The 14,630-nt window shown below is 38.5% G+C and overlaps 1 protein-coding gene across 1 annotated transcript in view; it reads left to right on the top strand.

Moving 5' to 3' along the window:
- LOC126285291 (protein qui-1) overlaps window positions 1-14,630 on the top strand; it is a 1,482,105-nt gene that overhangs the window by 1,432,802 nt on the left and 34,673 nt on the right. Inside the window, exon 29 of the mRNA XM_049984579.1 lies at window positions 987-1,088. Within this exon, the coding sequence (XP_049840536.1) occupies window positions 987-1,088 (102 nt within the window). The remainder of the gene's footprint in view (window positions 1-986; window positions 1,089-14,630) is intronic.

Here is a 14,630-nt window from a genome sequence, read left to right as displayed (position 1 = left end):
GTCACAGGATATGACACAATTGGAACTGTACTCAGTATTGCATTATGTTAAGGGTAGGCACAATTTGATATAAACTCAGCATTTTAAAATGGTTTGTTAAAAGGAGAAATAAACAGGGAACAGCCTGAAGGGTTTCATGATGACACCAGGGGATTATGTAAACTCTTTAAAATTTTTCATAGATTTACAAGTTATTGGAATGATCAGTTGAAACATGGTTTGATTTCAGATTAATCAAAATCAACCATTTTGTGTTTGTATTGTCACATTAGTAATTTATGGTTATATGATAGTTTCTAATTGTTTTGTATATCTATTAAGTACTTATTGGTGGAGCCAAAAATGGCATCCTCAATGACTTGTTGATTGTAGAGTGAATTCAAGAATATAATGGGAGGTATGGGGCAACGTTTCAAAATATTGATCAAAGGTGATGAAAATGGTTCATTTCTCATCAGTCAGAAGTCTTATGCAGAATGTATACTCCAACAATTTAATATTGCAGAGACAAACCTGAATATGGGTTGCACTTTTCCATTTTACATGTGAACTTGGCATCTGTCTCAATTGTGCCTTTTAATCTACTCATATTACAGAAGCCATCACATTTTGTATAATTGTCAATTGTTTATATTAAATTACAATACCATTTCTACCATGAAATTAGGAATGGCAAATTTTACATTGTTTATAGTATATGTGATCAGTAATGAGCTGAGTATATTTTAATAAAACTGTATAATCAAGTCTCCATATGAACTATGTCTTTTTACTGAATTTCAATAGACTTAGAAAAGATCACTACCCTGTACCTCCCTTTGCTGCATATCCTTTTCTACCCATGTTCAATTCTATGTTTTTGATTTGAAAGCAACATCTGAAAACCTTGATGTGTACATATAGTAAAAATATAAGATGATTACTTGTGACTAACAGTACACATAACATTAAGAATTGTACAGGAAGTCTTCTTTGTACTTTTTTAGTGTGTGGGACCTGAGCAGGCAGCACTTGCCCAGTCTCAGCATTTTGATCAGTTGGAAGCATTGTGGAATAAAAGGTCCCCACCAAGAAGACGTCACAATCAGGTGAGAGAATCTGAGTAATTATTTGAATCAACAAAACTGGCAGAAAAGCAGAATTGCAGTCCCTCACATTGAGGTTTTCTCCAAAAAATATCTCCAGACACTAAGGAATGCCCTCCGTTTAATCTCTTCAGCCTTTCTTTGTGTATTCCTAAACATTTATACATAACATTCAAGTTGTACTTACAAATGTATCTCATTATCTTTTCAACATGCCTTGTGACTAGTACAAAACTAAAAGCTTTACATATGTCATCACAAGAGCATTACATTTGAAAGTACAGGATATTTAATTCACTTTTAAATCCATACTTACCCCACACTATCCACAACAGTAACACACTACTATCATTCAAGTAATGGCATTTAAAATATGAGGGTGATTTTTACAATATACAAGAGTTTTATGCTATATACTGACACGAGTTGCCAGCCAGTTATCCATAGTGATCCTGTATCTTAATTGCGATCTGCAGTGCAACTCATATTAATTTCAATACTTTATTTTAATATGTCTACAATTCTGGGTGTCAGTCTTAATCAACTTTTTACACCATTTGATCCATCATTCTATATTAAACACACAGAGAGGAATGGCAGTTATCCATTTATGGAGTTAGAAAGTCCTCAGCACACAAATGGTTATCAAAGTTATGGAAATGCCTGTACTCAAGAAAGTAAAATTTTTGAGAGGTAGTAGAATTCATCATTATGTGCAGCAACTGTTGTTTGTTATTGCAACGAAGTAGAATCAAGTTCATACACCTGTTTGGCATATAAATGGATGCACACAAATCACTGAAATGCTTTTCCACCTTCTCCTCTCTTTCCCTGTTTATCAGAGTTCTTTTCATTTTCTTTAAAAGCTTACATTATTTGTATCCCAAATTTTGTAGAAGACCTTTGCACCAAGCTATGATGTCCCTCTCACACTCCCCAGAAGAATGTGATGTCTGTAGTTAAAATGCTTTTATACTTCCACTCATTCATATCTGTACCACATTTGATCTGATACTGATTTTTTTAGCAGCCACATGTACTACTAAATGCTAGATACATTGGTATGTCAGTATAGAATTGCCATTGCCATTGAGAAAGTTGTGGTGTGATATTCAGTCACTATCATTACGAAATATTCTTACAACTTTTTTAGAAATTCAACATATTGGTTTTCCTCATTTCTCTGTTCTTGAATAGAATACAGATTACAAGTGAGTAAAGGCATCATGGATTAGGATAATGGAAATTCTAAGGTGAATATATTTATAAAAAATTATTAGGAAAGGCCAGGACTCAAACGCAGCTAAATGATGACACATAAGCAAAAGGTAAAATTAATGGTAGACTTGCCCCCCCTCCCCAACACCCACCCACCCACCCACCCACACACACACACACACACACACACACACACACACACACACACACACACACACACACACAGGGATAGACAGGTGGATGTGTGGATGTCTATAAGCAGACTGTGCTGTGGCAACACTGCGTTTGTGTATGAGCAGTTGTCCAGGTAAGCACATATGTGACAAGAGGAGGAACATATAACAGCATAAGAGGGGGAGATGGTAGCTCTCAGCAACAGATGGTGAAATGTATATTCATCATGGTAAGAGCCACACAATTCAAAGAGGAGATTATATTATTGTTTATAATAATTCCGTAAAATGCAAGTACGAGACTGGGAAACTTGTCCTCCACAACCTTCTTAATATGATCAAAGAAGACTGACTTAGTCTGCCTGGAAGTGCCACTATCTGCCAGAGAACTCATCTACCTCTCACCCCCCCCCCCCTTTTCCCTCGTCCCCCATGTCCTGTGACTCCAGTGTCATAAGTCACTATTGGAATCAGTCAACTCATGTAAATATCTGGGTGTAACAAACTGGAGGGATATGGAATGGAACGATCACATAGGCTCAGTCATAAAGTAATTGACACACACCCGTTCATTGGCAGGCTATTACAAAAATGCTGTCAGTCTACAAAGAAGACTGTTTACAAGGAACTTGTATGGTCCACTCTAGAATATTACTCAAGTGTGTCTACATGTACCAAACAGGACTGTCAAAGGGAGGGCAACATGTGTGGTCAGAGGTTTAACCCATGGGAGAACATCATGGACAAGCTGGAAAAACCGAGCAGGCACTCACACTTACAGGTAGAGGCAAAATGTTGTAACTTCCTTTGCATTCTCTGTGCTTCTTTAATGGATACAGCAGAAAGGAACAGATGTGGCTTGTGAATAGAGAATCCAGGTATTAATTTATTTCATGTCTAATATCTAATAGTGAAATTAATAAATAACTTTGTTTGCTGTAGTTGCAGCATCAGTTGCTAACAATAGATCTGAATGTTGAAACATATATGGATCAAAGGTTTAGAGTTCAGTCAGTCTTCAATACAGTGACTATCCCATAGATGATGAAACCTGACTGCTATGAAAATCTGTAAATGTTATTAAATGATGAACACACAAAATGGACACTGTACGTAGATGTCTGAGCTTAAATAGAGTACTGCTGGAGCTCCGGAGAGGGGGTGTTCACAAATCAGTGGCAGCAGCATAAGCGCTTTGGCAGTACTCTCAAGCTGCAGTGGTGGCCGCGTGGAATTGCTGTGATGTAACTGACGGTCTACATATTTGAAAGTGTTGTCAACAGTATGGCAGCTAATGCTGCACAAACTACTCGATGGAAACTTGCTTATAAATTTTCAGGAACCAGCTTTGAGTGAGGAATCTAGGGATATGTCTGGACCATGTAGACAAGTTTTGTCTAATTATAGGGTGCTCAGAGGCATTTAAGCAACCATTTTCCTTGCACTCCATATGTGAATGAAACTGGAAGAAGTCCAAGTATCTGACAGAGTGTGAGTGATTAAAATAATGCCTCAAAAGATAAAAACTATTCTAATTGTTAAGGGGGGTGAAAATTGAATTAGATGACTGGAATTTGATAGTAGAAAAAGGAAATGAAGGAAAAATAATAGGAGAATGTGGATTGAGGGGAAAGGAGTGAAAGGGAAATAATCTGGTGGAACACTGCACAGAAAATTATTTGATCACTACTAACACTTGGTCTAAGAACCATGTAAGTTACTAATATGGACAAGAGCTGGCGACACCAGAAGGTTTCAGACAAGATAAGAAAGAAATTTCAAAACCAGATATTACACTAGAAACATTTGCAAGGACAGACATAAGGTCTGGCCATAATTCACTAGCTATAAACTGCAGATTAAAACTAAATAAACTGCAGAAAGTTTGGAAATTAAGTAGATGAGACCTGGATAAATTGAAGGAATCAGAGGTTGTTAAAAGTTTCAAAGGCAGCATTAGAAAAAAACAGATTAAAATGAAGAAAGTGATGGATAGCTTTGAGAGATACTAAAGGCAGCAGAGGATCAAATAGGCAAAAATTGCAATATCTGGTAGAATTTCTTCAGTAACACACAAGATACAGAATTTAACTGACAAAAAGAGAAAATGTAAAAATGTAGCAAACAAAGCAGCCAAAAATGTATATGGCATGAGAAGAAATCCAGAGCTATATAAACATGCATTACTAGTGGCTATGCAAGGGAAAAGAACTTGAAGATGATATTATAAAAAGCACAGAGGAAGTAGATGAAGATGAGATGGGAGATATGATACTGTGAAAAGAATTAACTGATCTCTGAAAGCCCTAAGTTGAAACAGGGCCCCTGGAGTAGTCATTGACACAATTTATGTACAGAAAATGGAAAAACTGTTAGAAGCTGACCTCAGGGGGTAACAGTTTGAATTCAGGGGAGATACTGAAACACATAAGGCAGTGCTGACCTTAAGACTTATCTTTGAAGAAAGCCAAACATGTATGTATAGCATTTGTAGATTTAGAGAAAGGTTTTTGGATGTTAAGGGAGCAACCTCTCTGAAATTCTGAAGGTGGCAGAGATGAAATACAGGGAGAGGAAAGGTTATTTACAACTTGTACAGAAATCAGATTGTAGTTACAAGAGTCAAGGAACATGAAAGATAAACATTAATTGGGAAGGCAGTGAGACAGGGTTGCATCCCATCCCCAATGTATTCAGTTTGTACACTGAGGCAGTTGTGAAGGAAACTCAGAAAAAATTGGAAAGGAATTTAAAGTTCACAGAGAAGAAATATTTTTTTTTGAGGGTTTCTAGTGACATTGTAATTCTGTCAGGGATAAAAAGACCAATTAGGTGGAATGAATAGTATTTTGAGAAGAGGTTATAAGATTAATATCAATAAAAATAAAACAGTGATAATGGAATGTTCAAATCTCTAAACAATGACACTTATCTCACATCCAACAAAATCAGGCTTAAAAACTAACAAAATAGACTTCTTCAGTATGCAGACTGGGATTCATGTGAAGAACTAGTTAGGTTTCATAAAGGAAGAGGGACTAGAGATCAAATTAATTACCAACATCCAATGGATTATGGAAAAGGCAAGAGATTCCAGAAATATACTTATTTCTACTTTATTCATTATGCTAAAGTCTTTGACTGTGTTGACCATAATAAATCATGGAAAGTACTCAAAAACATGTGAGTGTCAGATCACCTCATTGACCTCACATAAAATCTACATCTGACCCAGAAGCCATGGTGAGAACCATATGTGGAGTAACTAAATGGGTCAAGATTCAGAAGGGAGTGCAGAAAGGCTGCATATTGTCATTATTTATTCAGTATATATGCAGAGCAAATTATGAGGAATGCCTGGTTACCTGAAGAAGAAACCAGAATTAATATAGCTAGGATGAATATAAGTAACCTTAGATATGGAGATGATTCCATAATGATGGCAAAAAGTGAAGAAGAGTTAAAGATTCTCTTACTAAAAGTGAAAGAAGAAAGTGCTGAGGTCTAGTGCTGTACGTCAAGAAAATTAAAATTATGGAAAGTAAATCTACCTCTTAATGGCATACAGGAGGAGAAACAATGGATGTGATTTATAAGTTCAATTATCTCGGCTGTCAGAATTTTGCTGCTGTGATTGTGGTCACGAAATTAAGAGATACTTGTTACTGGGTAGAAAGACAACTTCAACCTTCACAGTGTCTGAGAAGTAGAGACATAACTTTAACAACAGGGATCGATACAGTAAGGGGTACGGTCTCTCCAGTTGTGATGCAAAGATGTGAGACCGGGCCACGAGAGAGAATGAATGGCATAGAGTAGACACCTTTGAATTGTCGTGCTGGAGGAAACTCCTTAAAGTTCCACAGAACACAGAGATAATGAATAGGTTAGTATTATAGCACATAAAACAAGATTCCTCTGTGGAAGATCTTATACTGAAACAAAACCTGATGTGTATTAGGAGCATTATGAGTAGACATGATTCACTGGAAAAGACATTGATGCTGTGGAAGATCAAAGGCTCAGGGAGAAGAGAGCAGCAAAGGATGAGGTGGATGGATGGCATCACAGAAATCATGGATTAAAACCTGTTAAGTCTACAGGAGAAAATGCAGGACAGAAGAAATTGGCATGCTTTAGTTCATAGTGTCATAGATAGGGAATTAAATCACATCTGCAGAGGACATTTCAGTGATGAACCAAAACATTATGAGCACCTGCTTAACTACTTGTTTGTCCTTCTTTTGAACAAAATGCATCACTGATTCCGTATATGATGTATCTTTCAGTTTGTTGGTAGGTTTGTGGAGGTATGTGGCATTAGATATCTATGCACAGGTAATGTAATTCACTTAAGTAACGGGCCGCTGATTTGTGTACACTGTGATGGCTCCCAGTAGCGAGCCAGATGGGTTCCATAGGATAAATGAAGGGCTTATTTCAATAGTGGTACAAGTCCATTACCTCCACTTTTCTGCCTGTAATGCTTCTGAAATTAATGATCCAAACAAACAGAAAGAAAGATTCATCTCTAGCTCATTTAACTGTAGGACTCTGTATCTCAATATGAACAAAAATGGACTTGTACCACTATTGAAATAAGCCCTTCAAATATCAAGTGAATTTGGTCATTGAGACGTCAACATGAGTTTACCGTAATACTCTTCAAACCACTGTCGTACGGTTCTGGCTCAGAGACATGGACAATTATACTGCTGAAAAATTACATGACCATCAGGGAAGACATCAAGCAATGTGATTCACAGTTGTCAAGAATGTCTTCCATTACTACCACAGGTCTCATGCAAGCACAAGAGAACGTCTTCCATAGAATAATGCTACTCCCACTAGCTTGCGTCTGTGGAATGCTGCACGTATCAAGCCACCGTTCGTCTCGGTGACGGCTTTTGTGGAGTTGACCATCAATATGGTCTGGTGTAGCAAAAATGTGGTTCACCCAAAGAGCTGGCACATTTCTATTGATTGACAGTTGAATCCTGATGGTCCCATGTCTGCTGCAATCGTAATGATGTTCCTGTGCCCACTGCAATTGTAACTGATGATGTTGTCAGGTCAATGTATGAAAACGTAGGGGTAGTGTGCTGTGGAGCTCCATGTTCAACAATGTAAGAATGGTCTGCTCCAACATGCTTATGCACACACCACGTTATGTTCTTTTGGCAGAGATGCGACAGATCATCATCTATCCTACTTTACAGAGCAAACAAGAATCCAAACCATATGTTCTGTGTAAAGTCATGGACATCCAACCATTAAGCACCTAGTGACACTTTCACTGTTTTCTACCTCTTTTTGTAGGTGCTCATGACAGTAGTATGTGAATATTTGACCAGCTTCGCTGTTTTTGAGATACTCGTTCACAGGCTAAGCATAATAATACCCTCCCTTTGTCAAAGTATTTTTTCTTAATGGATTTCCCCATTTGCGGCCAATATCTTCACTAGGGTAATCCCCTGGCCATGTCTGCTTCACATACATGCTTTTGTTACATCATGTGCCCACAATGCCACCATGTGGCATCCAATGTCGGTGGGCAGTGGTCATAATGTTTTGGCTGACCAGTGTACATACAGACACTAAAACCAGTAGATGAACATTTGCTGTTTGGGCAGGATATTAAATGCTGGCTGTCCATAACAAGAAAACTGTTTATAATGAAGTGATTTGGTAATATCAAATATAAATTTAAGTGTTGAAAAGTTTTTCTGAAAGTGTTTGTCTACACTTTATACTTGTGTTAAAATAAAATGTGGACTGTAAACAGCTCAGACAAGAAAAGAAAGTAGCTTTTGAAATGTGGTGAATGGGAAAGATTAGATAGATAAACCATGTAAACAATGAGGAGATATGGTCAACACAATTTGACGAACAGAAAGGATCAGTGGACAGGACACATACTCAGACATTAGCCCAGACAACAAATAGGGGAAACAATTCATGTAGTTGCAAATTTTTGTAGAGTGGGGGCTAAGGGGAGGGGGACGGTGGTAGGGTCATACTAATAATCCTGACCAATGGGATGTGAGAAGTTGAAATAAACTACATTTTGTAGAAAAAAGGAAAAGTCTCAATCATTTGTTGTCTAGGACAAATAGTTTTTCTGTTGCAGGGAATGGAAAAACAGATGATTAAGATCAGTGTTTTTACAGTGTAAAATTAATTGGTAGATGAGATGGTTTAAGGACAAATGTTAAACGTGTGTATCTCATCTATCTACAGTAGAACTGTATTAAAGGTTAAATTGTGTGTTCTAGAGTTGTCGTGGGCTGGAAGGGGAAGGTGGGGAGGGGGGTTGAAGGTGAGCGGTAAGGGTAAGGGTAAATATGTAAGGGCAGGTAGGTCATCAGACTGTGCTCATGCATAGTAAAGAGGGAACAGGCAACTCCCCACTCTCTCTACCACAGTACATAACAAGAAACAGCTGAAGGTCATTATTGACCCTCCTGCAGTTTGAGTTACAAATCACTGACAACACAGTGCATAGGTACATAGGTTACTGCTAATAATAACACAAGAAACACATAACAGACTCTATGTAAATTTGTGCACACTTTTCTATGGTGCTAGAGGAAAGATTGATCCTTAGTCACCCTGTACAGCAGTTGTGTTTTTGTGGGAGAGGGTACTTCTTATACCACAATTACTGCTTGGTTTTCAGTTTGGACAGATTACACTTTCAGAGCATTTCCTGTCCAATTCTTCTATATGAGTAGACAAAATAACTTCACTGAACTCATGTTTATATAATTTAATTATTTTCTGTTTATAATGTTGGTACTTACTTCCAGTTGCCTAGTGAACTGTTATGTAAAATATGTTCCTATAAACAATGTCTGCAAAGAGCTTAATATTTAAGTGTGTAGTTGTCAGTGACCTTTGAAATGTTGATGGGAAAGTTATTGGATTAATGAATTTTGTAATTTGTCACGTTTTGTAAAGGTCTTATTGTACTGCTGTGGAGGGCGAATTGCCGCTGTTATGGTAGGCTGAGTTTGTGAGTTCATGAAATGGCTTCTGGTGCAGTACACACTAAGAAAATGTCTCCCTGCCATTACTACACAGCTGTGCCCCAGAGTCAGATAACAGGATAGGAGAACAAAGATTCTGCAATACTCATAGGAACAAAGTAACAAAAATGAGTTAAAAATGTTTACTTATTTTTGTGAGTTGGTGAATAATGAAGTCTGCAAACTGCATGTAATACAACACAAAAAAGGCCCTCAATGGCTAAGTGCAAATAATCACAGGTAAACTTCACAGAACATAGCAAATGCAATTTACAACAATGATCTGTTCACTTCTAAGAGTTCACTAAATGACATTCCCAGTCTAAAGTCAGCTCTGGATGCTGGTCTATAACCAAGAGGGTGAGAGGTGCTCTTCTATCTTCCAAGTAGGCTATTGCCCATTGTCATCCAGTCAATAGCAGACTGTACTCGGCTGGCAATTGGCCAAGGCAACGTCAATATCTTCATCTTCAGCACTGCCCGTGGTGCTGGTGGAACGTGCGCAAGTGGTAAGTTTCTATAGCACTTGGCACCAGCTCGTATCTTTGCACCTGTGGTGCTTTTTCTGTGGCTGTGTCTTGTTCAGATGACACAGCAGTGAATGTGGCAGCCTCTTGCTGCCTGTTTGAACATATTGCAAAACCATGTAACTGTGTTGTAGTCACTTGGCGAGAATTAATGAATAACCAGAAAGATATTGCAGTTCTCTCAGCTTTAACTGAGTTACTAATAAACATCATAAACCTATTCCATTGTGAAATTGCTGTCTTTTGTAGAGTGGGTTGTGGGTTCCACTGAATGGAGCCACTTACCATACATCCACAGTAGATTTTCAAAGTGTGAATATGTCTGATGAAATGGTACCGATTACATTCATATCTAGAACAGTAATCTGCTGTAACTCACTGCTTGTCTCATGTTAAAATACATAAAGTTCCACAGCATCTAGGTTACCTACTTCTGTCACAGAGAGAGCCAATTTTAGGCCTCTGGGCGTCTTCAGGTGGTGGGAGATCTGAGGGTGTGGTGATGCATTTGATACTTCTAATGGTATGAAATGTATTCCAGTCATCGGTAGTGGAGACAATGAAATTTTTGAATACACATTGACAGCATTTTACACTTAGAGCAGGCTGTTCAGTGTGGCAGAGAGTTAGCAGCTCCAGTTAATGAGAAATTTTACATAAAAGCTAACTCAACAATGGCAAATAAGTACTAGCCTACTAAGCTGCAAATACTAGCTCAGTGTTGTTTTGTCACAACAAGAAATGCTGGGGCTTTCTAATCTGCCTGTGAACGGTTGCATTTCCTGGAACAAGTACTGTATGGGTGACTAAGAAACAATTTTCCTTCTAACAATATGGAGCAGTTTGCAAAGATTCATAGATTCTTTTCAAATGTGTTTCTTGAATTAGTATTATTAGTAACACATATATGTATTCCATGTAGTGTTAACACACTTTGTGTAAGATAAACATCCCCTGAATGTGACTGTGCACTGCATCACTATGGGGAACACTATGAAAGAGTTGGTAAACTTTGTAGGAAACCCCACAATGGAAAATCCAGGATGGAATGTAACAATATTATGAGAAGGAAAGCAACAGACACACACACACACACACACACACACACACACACACACACACACACACACACACACACACAAATCACACACATGGCTGCAGTCTCAGGCAACTGAAACCACACTCAGATTCAGGTGGTTGAGACTGCAGTCGTGTTTGAGTTGCATTTCTGTGTGTGTGTGTGTGTGTGTGTGTGTGTGTGTGTGTGTGTGTGTGTGTTAGTGTGTGTTTGTGTGTTAGTGTGTGTTTGTGTGTCTATTGTTGATGAAGGCCAATGGCCAAAGGCTTTAATTGTGAGAGTCTTTTTGTTGCCCCTATCTGCGATTCAGTATCTCCACTATTTGTGGAAAACCCTGTAGTTACTACTTGTGATGTAGTGTGGTGTACAGAGCGGGGTCATGCCAACATGCTCTTCAGTTTGTGGATCTGTTACAGAAGGAAGTGCATGACCACAATCTAGTAACCTACCTTCCCTCATGCGTTGACCCTCCAATGCCAACCCCTCCAGCCCATGACATACACAGAATACAATTTATCTCTTAATAAGGCTCTACTGTACTTACATGATATGCACACATACAATACTTTTTCTTAACCCACTTCATTTAACAATAAACATAAGTCTTTATCATTTAAGTGCTATTTTTAATAATCTGTACTTTTTCTGGTTCCTACAACATGAAGCTATTGGTAATGCACACAAATTAAATAGGAAATTTAATGTACTTTAATTTTATACTGAGAAACGTTTGCACTGGAAGCCAAGGTTTTCGGTTATTCAAGAAAAGCAAAATAATTTTACCTTTTAACGCCTCCTCCTCCTCACATCTACACCTCACCAGTTTGGATGTTTACTACGTTTTCATGGCACTCCCTCATACCACAGGAGAGAGAAAATAAAAAATAAAATCAATAAAAAAAACTAGCCACAACGCAAATTTTTTCCCCAAATTTTCCTTCATTGTCTGATCATCAAGAAATCACCAATTTGGTAATGGAGAGAAGTGTGGGATAGAATGGCATACAATATAGCAGATTAAGGATTGACTAGAGAAAGGAGTTTCAGATGGGTCTAGGTTGCAGTTGACTGATCAAGGAATCGTCAATTTCATAATGGAAGGAAGTATGGGGACAGCGGCAAATATTATTATGTGTTCCATTACCACTAGTTTCTTAGTTTCTCATTGTGGATAATTCTTTCCTATACACTGTTACTCTGATTCTTCCTATATCTATGGCTGTGCTGCCATGGGCACCACCTATTCCACTGTCATTCTGATACAAGCCTTATTGTCTCATTCATATTCTGCTTAACCAACCACATTTTCTCTCATAATTATTTCTCCATCAGTCTTGAAACAAATCTTCATATGCCATGTTTATGGATCACCTTGATGAATCCTTCATATCCATCCAACACCATTAACCCCCTTGTATTGCTCAGAATCATTAATGATGACTACATAAACAAGAGAAGCCTTTGGTCTGCTTCAATCTGCCCCCAAAAACTGCTTGATTAAGTGCTTATTATTCAGTGAGCTAGTTACCTGGATATCAATTTCCTATTCTGTGATGGCTCTCAAAAACACTTAGTCCATATAAAATACGACAGATGAGGAAAGTAATGCCTCCACCGTCGTAACTCTTCAACAGTTGGCAGCATTGGTATGCGGCAGGTACTAGCTTGTTCCGTAGCCTCTTCTCTACAGCTCCAGTTGGTGGGAAGCCTTAGCATTGAATGGCTGTGTTGTTACTGTGTAAAGTATGGAATCCTGCGCAGACAGTTGGTCAACGTGATTTAAGCAATGTGCTGTCATTGAATTCTTGAGAGCAGAAGTTGGAAAGGAGACTCATCAGAGAATGAAAGCAGTTTATGGTGACTATGTTGATGTGAGTACTGTGCATTTTCATTCTCATAATGTGAGAGGAGTGCCTCGTAAATTTCAAGTCTGTGCACTTTCATTTCGGGGGTCAGCATCCAGGGTACATATCATGCATAGATCTTTTGATAGCCAAGCAAAGCAATAATGTGACCCACATGTTCTAGGGAAGTGCCAGTTCTGCTTGCAGTTTTTCCCTGAGTGATACGACAATCATCCTGAATCAATCTCTCAACATTTTACTTGTGAAACTCTGTGGTTGCTGTCACAGGATGTCCAGTTCTCTCATTTGTCATGCAGGTCAGACGTTCCTGCCTCAACATCTTTAAACTTGCTCACCCAATGATACATAGTATTCACATCAAATTGCTTTCATTCTCTGATGAATCTCCTTTGGGGTGACACCTTCTACCGTCAAAAATTCAATGGCTGCATGTTGCTTAAATCACATTGACTGACCATCTGCACAGGGTTCCATACTTTACACTGTAAAAACACAACTGTTCAGTACTAAGGCTTCCTGTCAACTGCACCTATAGAGAAGAGGCTATGGAACAAGCCAGTACCTGCCACATACCAATGCTGCCAAATGTTGAAGAGTTACGTAGGTGGAGGCATTACTTTTCAATCAACCGTCGTATATAAACATCCACAATGAAGGTTATTTTATTTTCAACATCAGAAAGACCCTTTCCAGCAACCTTGGTACCTGCGGGTGACAGATTTCTAGGCTAAAATTATTTAACTGGATAGATAAAAAACCTACTCACCAAATGGCTCCAGAACACACACATAAAAGACTGTTGTGTTTGGCAAGCTTTTGGAGCCAGTGGCTCCTTCTTCAGACAGAAGGGTGGAGAAAAAGCACTGGAGAGATCTAGAAAAAGAGGTAGATTTAGAGAAAGTCACCCAGAACCATGGGTCAGAGGAGCCTTGCCACACGGGATGAGAAGGAAAGACTGATTTTTGGGGATGGCATCGGACGAGATTTTCCGAAGCAGTCCCTAACAACCAGTCTCCTTCTCATCCCATATAGTAAGTCTCCCCTGACCCATGGTTCTGGGTGACTTTCCCAAAATTTTCCCCTTTTCCTAGACCTCTCCAGTTCCTTTTTCCTATGCCCTTCTTCCTTCCCCTTCAACTCTTCTGCATGAAGGAGCCTCTAGCTCCGAAAGCTTGGCAATCACAACAGTCTGAACAATGACAATTTATAATGTTCACATTTACACAAAGGAAATTAAAAGCAGGAAGTGTTCCTCTCTTTTATACCAAAACAGTTATCCCACTACCCACCAGCCCATTAAAATATCAAAATTCCAAAGAAACAAGCTTTTCATTATGAAGTATGGATGTACCATGTATTTCACTATTCCTAGGTATAATACAAAACATTATTTCCTAAGAGAAGCAGTTACATTTCACCCTTCACCAATGACATAAGTGGCACGTTGAAGTGGTATGTATGCATAAGACAGTCATATAGAATCATCGTAGTAAACTGGGTCAATGTGGAGATAATCATGACCGGACTATGAGCGAAGTTGCCTAATTTTCTGATGTGTCTGCAAGGAATGCAGGTCCATCTCAACCAGTTTCTGAGTAAACACTGCAGAGGGAATAGCTTTCAATGGGCATTTGAAGTCTGCTACCTGGCAGAGGG

The sequence above is a fragment of the Schistocerca gregaria genome, chromosome 8, assembly GCF_023897955.1.
Source record: "Schistocerca gregaria isolate iqSchGreg1 chromosome 8, iqSchGreg1.2, whole genome shotgun sequence".
Lineage (NCBI taxonomy): Eukaryota > Metazoa > Arthropoda > Insecta > Orthoptera > Acrididae > Schistocerca > Schistocerca gregaria.
The sequence above is the reverse complement of the archived record's forward strand: the minus strand, read 5'-3'. Positions and strand labels throughout refer to the sequence as shown.